The sequence below is a fragment of the Urocitellus parryii genome, chromosome 16 (assembly GCF_045843805.1).
Source record: "Urocitellus parryii isolate mUroPar1 chromosome 16, mUroPar1.hap1, whole genome shotgun sequence".
NCBI lineage: Eukaryota > Metazoa > Chordata > Mammalia > Rodentia > Sciuridae > Urocitellus > Urocitellus parryii.
In genome coordinates, this window is record NC_135546.1 from 13,641,085 (window position 1) to 13,656,497 (window position 15,413).

A 15,413-nucleotide genomic window follows, 5' to 3' on the forward strand; every position below is an offset into this window, starting at 1 on the left:
CATCTTAGTTTGTATGTGGTGCTGAGGATCGAACCCGGGCCGCACGCATGCCAGGCAAGTGCGCTACCGCTTGAGCCACATCCCCAGCCCCTAGGAGAGGTTGTTAATGCTGATTCCTGGGTCTTGCCACAGGTGAGGGGTGAGGCCCAAGATTTTGCATTTCTGACAAGCTTCCATCTGTCCAAGCTTTGTAAACCAGCTCTAGTCTTCGGTTAATCACCATTTTCCAGATAGGGAAACCACCGTCAAGTCTACTCTGTCATCTTGGCAACATAGTGCCAGGTATCAGGCACTTGAGTGGGTGACATTTTGCCCAAATGACATCACCCAGCTCCTAAGGTGGAAAAAGACATAGTCTACACACATCCCCAGCGATTCTAATCAGCACCTAAATTTCATTAATTCACTCAATATTTAGTGCCAACATGTGCCAAGACTTGCCCTAGGTACTAGGGACTATCCCCCCAGCTCACCAGCCACCCTCTCTACCACGTATGAGCTTGCAGTCTAGTGCCCATCCAAAGGGAGAGACAAGTGATCAGAAGGGGACAAGACAGGATGGTGACTCTGCCTCACCCTCCTCCTCAACTTCTTTCCATCCCAAGTCAACAGAGGGCAACACCCTTGATTCTTCTCCCTTCCTTCTTCCCACCACTGAGAGATTTCACTGGTATTTATTTGCCATCTCTGCTCTGCCCCCAGGTCCTGATTACCTCCTTCCTAAGGAGCTGCACCCACACCCTGGAGTCTCCTCCACCCCATCCTCAGCCCCTCCAACCCAGTAGTCAGAAAAATACAAACTGGATCATGCTAGCCTCTCTCTGCGAGCCTCAAAGACTTCTTAGTCTCCCTCAGCTACTTCTAGTTACCTGGGATTCCTTCCCTCTCACACTGTCCCCAAAGCTGCTCCCTTTCATCTTCTAGGTCTTAGCACAAACACCACTTCCTGAAGAAATCTTCAATGTGATGACTACTATAGTACTCAGAGTGGGGGATGAAAGAGTACTGCCAAGCTCTTAACACTTCCTCCAATGAGAGGAGGGCTTCATCTCCCCTCCCATGAAGCTGAGCTAGAGCTGAAACTGCTCTGACCAATAGGATCCAGGGGACCAGGTCTAGGATTAGCCTTAGTGAGCTCCATGGAAGCCATCTTGCTCTCTCCCAGTCCTGAGCTACTGGGTCTAGAGTCTGACACTACATGGAGAAAGTGGCCCAGGCTTCTAGCCATTCCCATCAAAGCACCATGCATGTGAGTAAAGCCATCTTGTACCCTCCAAAGCAGACAAGCCACCAGGTTAGTATCACTGAGCAATTCCAGTCAATGCCACATAAAGCAAAAGAATCACCCCACTAAGTCCTGTCCACTCCCTGACCCATTAAATCAGGAGAGACATCAAAAGTGGGCATGTTGCTATTACACAGAATAGACAACCAGAAAGCTCATCTTGAAAATCATTTGATTAAAGTTTGTCTTTTCTTTTATTTAGCTTTTTAAGCTTTATTCTTCAATTATCTCCTCCACAAAAATAAATTTCACCATGGCAGGAATCAAGATTATTTTTCTCACCACCATAGACCTGAAGACTGAAATGCAGTAGATGCTCAGTAAATAAAAAGTGAATAAGTAAATAGGAACATATGAACATTGTGGGCAGACAGGGAAAGGCACCAGGTCAGAATCAAGGGAAGTTTCCAGAGCAAGAGACATCTAAATGCTGAGGGCTGATGGTTCAAAGGCACAGCCACTTGGGTGCCTGAATCAACCATGCCAAATTACAGCATCCCTGAGCTATGCCCTTGACTCAGTACTCAAGAGCAGAAACTGTGCTTTATTTACCTTAGTGTTGTCAGCACTGGGCCCAGTCCCAGGAAGAAAGAGGCCCTCAATACATGCATTTTAAGTAAAGAAAGGATCCATGGCTTCTTGGAGAGAGAAGCCAATCTGGAAGTCAGGAACCCAGGATTCTCAAGCCCAACAGCTCACTCTGTGTCCTTGGTCAAAGAAGCTACTTGGTTTTTCTGGCTTGCAGTTTGCCTGGGATAAAACCATGAGTTCTCTCACTACTCCCCTGTGTTATCATCAGGATTATGAAACAGCAAAGATGTCAGGGTTGTTAGAGTGGAAGCACGAGATGATAGAAAAGAAACATGATGATATTGCTCTCCAAATGCTCAGCCTACCCCAGGCCCAGCTATTTGGCCTGAAAATTCTTAAATGGAGATTCTGTAGACAGCAGGACAAGGCTTCTCAGGATGGTCAAGATGAAAGACCCAGGGCACAGCACAGCTCCTGTGCCCTGATCTCCAAACAAGAAGCGGTCAGGGGTCAGTCAATGCCCTGGAGTCTAAGGTGAGTCCAAAATGATCTAGAGACTCTCCAAAAGCCATCAGGGGCTGCATGAGCACATTAGCATCGTGCAGAGGGCCTGCCCCAGCTGCACAGGCCTGGGCGACACCTTAATTAGACTTTCAAACTGTGACAAGCAGCCTGCCTGGCCCGACTGCCAGCTGGGGCTCCTGTTCTGTCTGGTGGCTCCCTTAATGAACCCATGGGGGGCTGGTCGAGCTCATTACAGGCTATGCAAGAGAGCAGGGGACCTTCCCCCCACCCCATGTCTCCAGTCCCACCTCTCCCCCTCTCTCCAATGTGCACACTTAGAATGGGGAGAGAACTGACTCCAAATCAAGAGGAAGGAGCACATGGAGATAGGACCCAAGCTCTCCACACTGCCCTATCTCTGCAGCCCAGGGAGCCAAGGAGAGGATGGCTCCAGAGTCAGCTCAGCCAGGGCTATGATTTGCAGCTGCAGGGTTCACAGCCCGCCAAATCAGATGGGGCCTCTGTACACTCAGAGGTTGGTGTGTGAAAAATCACAACTGGGGAGGGTTTGTGTGGCATAAATTAGTAAATAAGGCAGGGAAAGGGTTCTGATCCTCTGGGGAACAAGGAAGAGGAATGCTTTCAGAACCCATTCTATGGAGAAGAGATTTTAAGGTCATTGTGCTGGAGGAATTTAGAAGAGGGCTGGCTGTTACCCAGTTAAAACACAACTAGACAGGGTCAGGATGTCCTGAAATGAGGCAGAGGTCTCATGTGGGTGGAAATGGAGGTTAATCCATGCCTGGACTTGATAGGATAGTAATAATAAAAGCAATACTGAGTGCTTACAGTTTATGACAAGCACTTTCCTTGGGCAACTCATTCTCTACAGCAACCTATGTAACAACTATTTTGGACTTTCACTTTATGCATTGGGAAAACTGAGGCTTGGAGGTATAAGTAACCTGCAGAACCAGCATCTTATAGCACGCCCTTTGCCTTTAACAAGTCCCAGTATGCTTTGCCACCAACTGCCTGCCCAGTCCAGCGTGGCCCCTCGCATCTCTTGGGACCCCACAGCCAACTTCTCACTTGAACTGGTGCTCCCGGGAGCTGCGGATTTTGGAAGAGAACCGCTCGGCCAGCTTCTCCAGGCTGCGGGAGTACTCAAGCTCAATCTCAGCCTTCCTGCGGAAGAACTCCTGGAGATCTTGAAGCAGCTGCAGCCGCGACTCTGACTGCTGCTCCAGGCATTTGAACTGCTCGACCAGCTGCGTGCGGATCTCTGCAGAAGCAAGAAGCTGAACATTAGTTAGGCTGCTGGTGGGGACAGTACTGGACCCACCCTGCTGATCCAGCAATGCCAGCTCAGGCACTGCAATCTAAGCATCCCCTGCCTTGCAGCCCCGCATGATCCCTGGAGCCTCTTAGACCTTGGTTAGACCCCAGACCTTGCTCGGCAGAGCCTTAGTACAAAGACTTGACACATGCCATTTTGGCCACTCGATCTAACCCTATGTTTCCCAAACTTGAATCACTGCATGTTGCCACCACAATTTTTACCATACCCACAATGCCACCAGCTAAATTATTATTTCTTCCATATAATCAAGTAGATGGACTCACTTTTCTTACTGATGTGAACTTGCTTAAAATGAAAAGCTGCATATCATTATAGTAAAATGGAGAACCAGGAGCAGCCTAGGACATAGGAAATGAGTTCAACAAAAACAAGAATTCTGTACAATCCTGTCTAGTCAGTTCCTCAAAGGCCCCTCTGCCTCAGCTGCTTGCTCTTTAGCAAGAAAGGGAAATGACAGCCCGAGAGGGCTAAAGAAAGATCTTCTCCAGGTACAGTGAAGACAGAGAAAGGGCTGTGAAGGGGATGCTGCTTGCTCTTGGGTTTTAGTGTTATTCAAGGACACAGCTGTGTTCTGCTTTAAATTACCTTGAATTCTGTGTATAAACATCTCAAGTGCTACTAGAAGAATGTAGCCCACTTCAGGAAATATTGATGGGGCAAACCAGGTCTGTACTACCAGGACAAAAGTTCAAGAGCTGGGAGTCAGACTTCAAAATTACAGCCAAGGGCTGGGGTTGAGACTCAGTGGTAGAGTGAGTGAGGCACTGGGTTTGATCCTCAACACCACATAAAAATAAATAAATAAAGATATTGTGTTTATCTACAACTAAAAAAAAAATTTTTTTTTAAATTGAAGCCAAATGCTCATGACTACAGCCAATCTCATCTTCAAGCCCTAGTGTTGTCACTGCCACCATCCCCATGTAGCGAACTCCTTCTCTGACATTCCTGAAGTTCTCTATAGATCATCTCTCCAAAACACTCTTCTCATACCAGCAATCCACTCAAAAATACCTCTGCCTCAAGATTAAGTCCAACTCCTTAGCTCAGAATTCAAAACCATCCAGCACCCTCTCCCACATGTTACTGCTCAGGACTTCTCTCCCAGTGGAGCCTCCAAATCTGTCAATCCAGTCCTTGCAATGTCCAATCTTACTTGCTCAAATGTGCACCCTATCTGACATAGTGACCCGCAACATTTTAGCATCCTTCAGAAAGTTGATCTGCAAAATGGGGCAGACCCTCTCTGTAGCATACAAAGATACCCCAGGGGATGTGCAGGCAGAGTTACAAATCTACCTCAGATCCTCAGCAAAAAGTGTCCATTCCCACTCTTTCCTAAAACCACTCTGCCTGAGAAAGTGCAGATGGTGTCTAGATGGTGTGAAACTCTCCCTCTTCACAATGGTCCTGTTTCCTATTTTACAGGAGGAAGACCAACGTTTCATGCATCCAGAATCTGAATGTGGCACAGCATCCCAAAGTGTCAAAAAATCTAGGTGTCAAAACAGGGAGGGACAAATCAAAATGTTGGTGCTAGCAAATATTTTTTTAATCAAGGACTATAAATTCTTGCTACTCAAAGTATGGTTCATGGACCAGAGGCATCACCATTACTTAAAAACATTGAACTGACCAAACTCACCAAGATGTATACATTAAATGTATGCTACTTTCTGTATATCAATTATACTTTAATAAAGCTAGAAGAGAAGAAAAAAAACAGAATCTCAAGCCCCAGCCCTGACCTGCTGGATCAGAATCTGCATTTTAATAAGTTCCCTGGGTCATCCTTATGTACCTTGAAGTTTGAGCAACACTGTCATCTCCCACCCCATCCATTTTATTATGAGAAACATTTCCTACAAAATGTTATTTTGTATGTCTAATAGTCTATCAAATTTGCAAAGTATTAATATTATTTTAATGTTCTGTTTATTAGCAATCACTAAAATGATAAATTAATCCAAAGGAAAGATCCTTAGAATTGTGTGGTCAAAGGACAAATGTAAAATGTTCATTTTAATTTACATACACGTTTGGGATAAAAAGAAGTATGATAATCTATCAAAAATTAAACCATAATACATTAAGGTAAAAATCTGTGAAGGAAGTAGGAGGGAATTATGAACTTCAGAAGACAAAGGACCAATGTAAATATTTCTTACTTGTTTGGGTATTTTTTCCTTCCTTTGTATATGTGTGTGTATGTACAGTTCTGGGGATTGAACACAGGGTCCCAGGGCCTCAAACATTGAACTACATTCTACCTTTTTAAGTTTGTTTTTATTTTGAGTCAGTGTCTCCACTAAGTTGCCCAGGTTGGCCTCAAATTTACAATCTTCCTGAGTAGCTGGGATTATGGATGTGCACCACCACAGCTGGCTTATTGGTATTTTTGCTGAATGACAAAGGATTCCAATGTATTATGGTATTTATCATATGACCTGGCAATTCCACTCATGACTATATATATATAATCCAAAAGAAATCAGTGCTTATTTTTACTCAAAAATATATACAAGGATAGTAACTTAATAGGCAAATATTAGAAATGCCCCTAGATATCCAGTAACAATGAGAATGTACTACTACTAATCTGCAGAGCAATCCTGAAACCCACAGACCTTGTGTTTACTGAAAGCAGCCAGAACTAATGAAATCATGAAAAGCTAGTTTATCATGATAGAGATGAGAGAAGTGGTCACCTTTGAAGGGTTATTCACTGAGAGGGGGCACAAGATGCTTTCCAAAGTCCTGGAGATGTCCCTCAACTTGATTTAGCGGGTAGGTCCACTGGTAAAAATTATTGAGTTGCACAATTAAGATCTGTGCATTTTACTATTTACATATGATACTTCAATAAAAGACAAAATAAAAAATTGCTGTTACTTAGTTTCCATTTGATGGTGCTTGTTTGTGGTACTGGGGACTGAGCCCAGGGCACTTTAACATTGAGCTACATCTCTAGCCACCCCCCTGATTTTTTTTTTTTTTTTTTGAGACAGGGTCTTGCTAAGTTGCAGAGGCTCGCCTCTCAAACTTGTGATCCTCTAGCCTCAGCTGGAGGCTGGGATTACAGGCGTGCACCACTGCACCCAGTTCCATTTGATGGAAGAGTGGTGTAATGTTAATCTAAGATGTCAATATTTAAAACACAGCAGAAATACATCCTTTGTAGCTACTTAGAATGAAACATTTTAGGTGTCAAGTTAAAATGTGTGAAGGGGAAGAGATTGTTTTCCCTCAAAAAGTTCATTTAGAGGGTAGGCAGCCAAAAAAAAAAAAAAAAGGCAGAAAACCACAGTTTTGGAACCCGAGTCAAGCACAGCTCCTCCCACAAGGTCCCGGCTGCTGCCCTGGGGCTTCCTCTCAACTCCCCACAGACTCCCACTTGCTCTCAGACTGCCTGGCAGTGCTTGGTTATGGTGTGCTTGTTCCTTCATGTATGCATGTCATATCTGCCATCTCCTCAAAAGAAACTTAAGCTCTGAAGGCAGATTCTCCCAGCACACACAGTAGGTCATCAGGGTATCGGTATCTATACAGCAAACTGCCATTCACCTTTATCAAGTGCCTTTGCCCAAGTGCACTAAGTGTGATTATGAGAGCCTCAGCTGACACAAATGCATACCTACACACATACACCACACATGCACAAAACACACAACACATACCACACACACCATGCACACTATACACCACTCTGAAAATGCTTTCCATGTTTTGTTCCAAAGACTTTTAGACCATTGGCTGTCATCATAATCCAACAATAAGTGCCAGCGCAGGGAGAGTGGCAGGCCCAGCCCGAGTACTTTAGGTGCTTCCCCAACGTGGGCTGCACAGGTGCTTCTAGTGTTCCCATTTTCCCCCCATCAGAAAGGGAATAGAGGCGCAAGAGATGTCACCAGCCTGTGACATCTACATAGCAGAGCTAGGGATCAACCCCAGATCCCTCAGAAGGTGACAATACTGTTCTCCACTGTATGAAAGACTGGCGTCCCTACAGAGCTCCGTGGCCTGTGTTTCATGGATTAGCCTTGTTTTCCAGATTAAACAGAACAGAAAGCACCTTCTGCCCATCTGAATTCTACCTCTTGCATCCTCTTCCTGACAAGACGAGAGCCAGAGGGATCTTCCTTACTAGAAATGCTACAGCTGCTGCCTCCGCCCTTCCAGGGTTATCACCAGGAGCCAGTGTTCTCATATTTTAGAGGAAACGCTCATAAATCACGTTGTGATGATAGGAGACAATTTGGAAGGAGCAGAGAACTTCCCTAGTTCGCACAACCAGCTGGGGCCTTCCAGGCGGGGCTCTGAATGGCCTGTCAGCATTTTGGACAGGTCAAAGCCAAGGTTTTCCAGCAAGAAAGGCCCCGGCAGGAGCATCCTCTGTAGCCTGCTGTGGTCTGCCACCCTCAGGGGATCTGACTGCCCATCTCGGTACCTCTAACTCCCTTCCCAGTTGCTGCTAGAAGCCGGCATGGACTTGGCTTTTCTCCTTGAAGATTTCAAACAGAGAGGAAAACAAAAAAAATAAAATAAAATGCAACAGATTGTTTCCATGGCCTTTGTTTAGCCAATGTTCCCCTGAGGAGATAGATCCAGCCTCAGCAGAGCACTGAGTGGCCGAAAAATAAAAAGGGGTGGGGCAGGAAAAGGAAGAAGAGTTGGGATAGGCTTTGATCTCAGAACCATTGAGCTGAGGATGACCTCAAAGATCACTTATTACAACCTCTTAGTTCCACCAACTGGGGCATGAAGTCCAGAGAAGGGGCAGAACTAATGCAGCAGCCCTGGTTCCTGAAGCACAAATCTATGTCACTCTTCTGGTGTAATTCTCCATAGCTCCCCATTTGTATCTTCACTCTGGCATTCAAAGCAAAGACTCTACAACTGTCTAGCCAACCCCCATCATGCTCCTGCTCATCTTCCAGTACACAGTCTCACTAAAGACAGCTGTGCCTGCCTGTGCCAATGCTGTCACTCATCATAAGACCCAGAGGCCACTCCCAGCTCCTGATAATCAAAGTCTCACAAATGAAAGGAGCAGAGAAATTCTTCAGTTTCCCGTTAATCAGGATTTTTTTTTTTAATGAGTAGACTAGTTTTGAGCAGTTTCAGGTTTACCAAAACCTTGTCCATAAAGTTCAGAGCTCTCATATGTCCCCTTTCTCCTGCCTGGTTTTCCTTATTATTAACATCTTTTATTAGTGTAGTATGTTTGTTACAATTGAAGAAACAATGTTGATATGCTATTATTTTAAAATATTTAAATAGCCCTACTGTAAAGTTCACTCTTGGAGTTTGTACATCTATAAGTCTGAAATGAATATTGACACATCTCCCCCATTACAATACCATAGAGAATAGTTTCGCTGGCTTCAAAGTCCCCGGTACTTCATTTAGTCATCCCTCCTCTTTTTTCCACTTCTCCTCCCCAAACTCTTGGCAACCACTGATCTTGTTCCTGTCTCCATATTTTGACTTTTCCAAAATGTCACAGTTGGAATTATACACCATGTAGCCTCTTCACATTGGCTTCTTTCACTCAGCAATATGTATTTAGAGCTCTTCCATGTCTGTCTGTGATTCGAGAGCTCATTTCTTTTAATCAGTGAATACTATTCCATTAAATTAATTCACAGTTTGTTTATTCATTTACCAATTGGGTACTTCCAATTGGGGTCCACTATGAATAAGCTGTGATAAATATCTGTGTGCAGGTTTTTGTGTGAACATAAGTTTTCAACTTATTTGGATAAGCATCTTTTTTAAAATTGATTTTTTCAGGTTTACAAGAAAAAAAGGAATTATTAGATACAAAAATTCAAAAGATACAATGGCAGATAAAGAAAAGACTCTCTCCCATCCCTTTCCACCAGCTTTCCACCAAATTCCCCCTTTCTACCAAGTTCCACCTAGCTCCCTTCCACTAAGTTCCCTTCCACCAAGGCTACCGAGGTAACAGGTTTATGTGCATTCCACAAGTAATAATGGCATTTATCTATGGGCACATGGGGAATGTGTGTTTCAAATATACTAATTCTCTTGTTGGGATACAGATTATAGCATATCATTCAGTGTTCTTTACCCTACCTTTTCCTTTTAAGAATTCATCCTGGATACCAGTCTATATCATCATATACAGAAATTCCTCTGTTTTCTGACACTGTAAAATTTCACTCTAAAAATTTTTAGCTATTTCCCTTTGTTGAACTATAAGTTGGTTATAACATATAAGCTTTTCTTTGCACATGTGTAGGAATATCCTCTGTATGAACATTCTTCTTTAATATATTTATTAACTGAGGCATATCTATAGGGTACAGTGTGGCATTCCAATACATGTACATAATGGATAATGATGTCTGTCTGATACCTTCTTAGAAGTGGAAATGCCAGATCAAAAGGCATTCACATGAGGATTTTAAGATTGCTAAACTTCCCTCCCTTGAAATTGTAACAATTTATACTCCAAGTTGAAATTTATGAGAGGATCAGAGGAATTGTTTAAAAAGCAGACATGCCTGGATCTGCTTCCTAATGCAGGGTAGGGAGGAGGGCCAAGGGTAGAGGTTTGGGTAAAACAAAACTGGTCTTGACTTAGTTAATTGTTGAAGTGTATTGTAGTTGTAGATATGGGGAAGGGGCTTGTTATACTGGTTTTTTTTAACTATTGTAATGTTTGAAATTTTCCATAATAGAAAGAGAAGGGGAAATAAAATCAGACAAAGCCAGAAACTTGATGCCAAATCTGCAGCTCTGGCTAACAGGTCTGTCCAGTTAAGAATACCAACTTGCCCCCAGAGGCCTCTATCCCCAGCCTGCAGACAGCCCTCTTGGATTAAAAAGAGAGGCCAGAGGGGCTGGGGTTGTGGCTCAGTGGTAGAGTGCTTGCCTAGCATGTATGAGGCACTGGGTTCGATTCTCAGCATCACATATGAATAAATGAATAAATTCTAATTTATTCTAATCTGACTTTTCTGGTACCCTCTGGAATGGAGAAAACCCTCTTTCACAGTCTGGACTCAATTGGAAAGTCAAGATCAAGAGAGAGTTTGTTGCCTCTGCTCAATGGAGGACTCTGTCATACCCTCCCCCCACACCCCGTGTTAAGTCCTAGGAGCGAACAAGGATGAACTGCACACAATGTCACCGCTGGCAATGCTCTTCAGCCCTAGGCATGATCTCACCTGACCATCAAGTTATCCCATGAGGCTGGTAGTTTTATCACTTCTATAGATGAAGCAACTCAGACTCGGGGAGGGGAAGTGATTTGCCCAGGACCACTAGAAAGTGGCAGAGCAAGGGCTCATACCCAGAGCAAGAGGAAAAAGGAACCACCATCACCAGATCCGCGGGCCAAGATGTTTCCCTCTGGGCTCCCAAGGCTGCCCCTTTCAGGAATCTCAACCCACTCTATCTCCTGTCTCCACCCACACTTCATCTGTCAACTTGGTGCTATTGGCACTGGGCCTGGGCCTGGGCCTGGTTGTCATTGTATCCATTCCAAGGCATCCTGACCTTGACCTCAGGCATTTCTGTGATGGAGGGGAACCTCACCTCTGCAGTACAATATAATGGGCTTGGTTCACCTGCCCAGGTGGTTCAACTCCTGACCCTGCCACATGTTCAGCTAGGAGAACTTGGGCAGGTTTCCTTGTTTCCCTGGCATTCAGTTTCTTCTGTAAGATGGGAATAATAATAATCAACCTTGTATTGTTGTGAGAACAGTAAGCGATAATGCAGAGAACACTCCCAGCACTGGGCTTCACACATAGTGCCTCTGCACTGTCCAAACCAGCAGCCACAGGACACATGTGGCTATTCAAATGAATTCATTCCTCCATCACACCTGCCACATTTTGAATGCTCAAAGTCTCATGTGGCTTATGGCTACCATGTTGCAGAATACTTCCCTCATTGCAGAAACATCAACTGGACAGCACTGTGCTCAAGGCTTCATAAAGTTTAGCTATGGTTATCATTTATTATTATTGCTTCCTATGGCCATTTATGATTTCCTGAAGTGGATAATAAGGTCCTGAGAGGCAGGGATGCACTGTTTTACTACTCAGAACATGTGCACATGTCCTCTAACAAGAGTCCACAAACTCCCCCAAACAGCAAAATCATTAAGGCTCTCATTGCCTAGCCCAAGGCCCAACATCCTGAGGGGTCCCGTGCTCTCCAACTCCAGTGTTGGGGGAAACAGTGTGGCCCAGCGGATAGACTGGGCAGATTGTAGACTCTGAAACCACTGGCACAAGATTGAATAATATGTCTTGCCCTGGGGAGGGGAGTCACTATTTTTCATCTGTAAAAGACAGGTACCCATTCCTACCCTATAGGATGGTTGCCAGGATCAGACTAGAAATAATGTGTATAATATGCCAAGACACCTAGTGGACGCCAGACAAACAGCTCCCCACAGAGGGGTCTGGCCCAGCAGGAAGGGCACATGTTAATAGTTTGGGAACAGCCTACCTGGAGTCCAAATCTGATTGACATCACTTGGGGAAGTCACTGGGGCTCTCTGAGTCTCTGTTTTCTCTGTTATTCTGGGAATAATATCTTCCTGGTTGGAATGCCAAAAAGGTGAGAGATGGTAGCCTCATGTGATATGTGGCACATAGTAAGTTCTCAGTAAACAAACCATTCCTGTAGCTGTAGTCAAGCACAGTGAGCATTGCTTGTGTTGGGCACTGAGCAAGGTGTTTTCCAGGGACCATCTCATGACTGTAAGGAGTACTGTTACCCCTACAACCATCCCCCGTCCTTCTCCAACCTTCCCTACATGAAAAAGTTGGCTTTTGGTGGAGATCCCACAGCCCAAAGGCACCCAGGATCCTCCCCCAGCTATGCAGGGCATCAGCTGCACTGCCAGACGCAGCCGCTGCGTTGTCCTGGCAACCTGGGCATGGGGTAGGCAGCCGCAAGCCCGCCCCACCCTGTGTGCAGACTGGAGCAGCCCTGGTGATTGGAAGAGAACTCCTCTGTTTCCGTGTCCCTCCAATTCCTTCTCAGCAGACGCTAGCCAGGGCCTGGTACCTCTTATTGTTTCCTTCTCCCTCCTTCGTTGAACCAAGGACCCCTACCAATGACACTGGACTTTCCTTTATTAACTTTTACAAGCCAAGCCAGTTAGCATCCACCACTACATCTGACCATAGAAGAGAAGGTGGGTATCACACAATTTTATAGTGGAGGAAATTGAGGCCCAAAGAAGGGAAAGGGGCTGTCTGAATCAGGATCCACACCAGTCCTGCCTGACTCCAGAATCCACCGGAAGCTCTGCCCAGTGCTGCCCACTTTTAGCTCTGCTCCTTAGGGCTCCAGAAAGGATTCTCAGTTCTTATCGCAGGCTCAGGCTTATAAACTGGCCTCTGGCACTGCAGTGTTAAAAGCTGGATCAGACTTGGCCAAATTCAGAGATTGGTCTGGAAGCTGGCAAGCTGTGTGACTAAGTAACCTCTCTGGGCCTTGGCTTTTCCCATTTGCAAAATGGAAGCAATAAGAGCAGATATGGATCTTAAGTGTTTCCTGTGAGTTGTCTCCTTGAACCTCACTACAGCTTTTGGAGGAGACTGAGGCATAGAAGAGTGCAGTGACTTGCCTAATTTTAAATATTGAATCTTCTAGCTGCATAAGACAGCTTGTCTTATGCATTATACCAAGTCAGCCACATCTGCTTGCCGCTTTCGGGGGAATGAGGTACACATATGCTGGGAAGGTACTGAGTGAAATGATTGGCATTTCCTCCTCCACTTCGCACCACCACCCCTGCCCCAGAAAGGAAGCACTGTAGACAGGCTAAAGTTTGAAAAAATAAAAACAGTTATTTAGTAAATAAATGTTTTTTGATGGTGTTTTAATATCATGATGATGACGATGATGATACTGTCAATCAGGAAAATATTCCTCTATGTAGAGGAAATGGTATGGTCACAAACTTACTAGGAAATTACCATTATGCCTCCCTGAATATACATCTGTGGCTGAAGAGAAGAGATGAGAGAGGGGAGATTCCCACATCCCATCATGATCCAAAAGCAGAAGCCCAGGTCCCCAGCCCTGTGAGTACTCCTGCTCAGATGGCTAAACCAGCTCTGGAGCAGGAGGCAGTCAGGGAAAGCAAAGTGGACAGGAGAGTTTTCCCACATCATCTGTGCCGTGTCCACATCACAGCCAGCCCCTCCCATGAAGAAGTCAGACAGAAGCTGTCTCCATGCCTTCCAGATGTTCCATGAAAGGAAAAGATCAGCCAGAATGAGGCCAGGCCTCCTCCTACCAGAGGCTCCGAGTTACCGTGGGCCGTGATCAATTTCAACACAAGATTAATATTCACGGCTCTGCTACCCAATGGTCCCTGAAGGATCAGATGCATTTAAATGGGAAGAGATCAGAATTCATTAATGCAGCATTTCCAGCTGCGTCCTCTGGCTAAGGATGCTTCTCTTTGTGTTTTCAGTTCTATCCTCTTCCTAGAGAGAGCTAAAACAGAAAGACAGCCCAGGGCAGTCTGGAAACTTCTAAGTCTTTCCCAGACTTCATGACCATCTTCACAGTGTGCCTCTCTGAAAACCATTAGTCCTATATTTATTTAAATATTTCTTTAAATAACCTCACTTTTTTGTGGGATGCTTCATTGGTACTACTATAAATTGAAAAATCCAAATCACTTGCCATTAATGAGAGGTAACTGTAAATAATAAATATAGTAAACACAAAGTTATGTTATTAAAGAGATCTGCTTTCTTCTGGATAAAAGGAATTTGGCAAGGATTCAAGGAAGTGTTGAAGATACACTAGCACCTAACAGAGATTTTTCTCTATAAGGTCATCAGCAGAGACGAAGTATTGTTTCTTTCTGGGAGTCAACATTACTTTGTTCTGCCTCAGTGAACCCCTAAAATTGCCCCACACATATACTTTCAGTAGTACTCATTCCTCACTTCAACCCATTAATTCACAAAAGGGAATAGTGACTAAGCAGCCTCACCCCAGTGTGATACCAGAACCAGGGTCTCCCAGCATCTTGCCAGTGCTCGGCTCTTTCATCCACAGTTCTCCATATCCAAGTTCTTCCCGACAGGTTATCATTAGGAAGTCAGCACAGTACCAGCACCTATCACCAAGTCAGTCCTTCACACTTCTTTAAAAGACAAGGATCTCTATATGTTGCCCAGGCTAGCACCAAACTCCCAGGCTCAGGCGATTCTCCTGGTTCTGCCTCCCAAGTAGCTGAGACTATTGGTGCTCATGGCCAAACCTGGTCTTGAAAATATTTTTGAAAGAGTAAGTGAAATGATATGTGAGCTGGGCTGAATAATGGTGCCCAAGAGCTATCCAGCCCCTAATTCCTGGAATCTGTGAACATTTTCTTAATGGGCAAAAAAAGACTCTGCAGATGTGAATAAAGATTTTGACATGAGGTTATTCTGGATTATCTGAGTGACCTCCTAAATGCAATAACAGATGTCCTTCTAGGAGACAGGAAGAAGGAGATATGGCACAGAAGAAAAGGCAACGTGACCACAGAGCAGAGACTAAAGTGATGCTGCTACAACCAACAAATACCAGCAGCCATCAGAAACTGGAAGGGACAAGGAAGGAACTGTTTCCCCCCCTGAGCTTCTCTGGAGGGAGCACAGCTCAGCCAACACCTTCACTTTGGCCCAGTGAAACTGATTTCAGATTACTGGTTTCCAGAAGGAGAAAATAAGT

General features: G+C 44.7%; 1 protein-coding gene across 3 annotated transcripts in view; it reads right to left on the reverse strand.

Moving 5' to 3' along the window:
• The window catches only part of Srgap3 (SLIT-ROBO Rho GTPase activating protein 3), a 244,862-nt gene that overhangs the window by 117,634 nt on the left and 111,815 nt on the right, over positions 1-15,413 (reverse strand). For 2 of the 3 annotated variants that reach the window (XM_026383042.2, XM_026383043.2), the window contains exon 2: positions 3,413-3,605. The exons of the other annotated variant lie outside the window; for it this stretch is intronic. In XM_026383042.2, the coding sequence (XP_026238827.1) occupies positions 3,413-3,605 (193 nt within the window). The remainder of the gene's footprint in view (positions 1-3,412; positions 3,606-15,413) is intronic. 3 annotated transcript variants of the gene reach the window in all.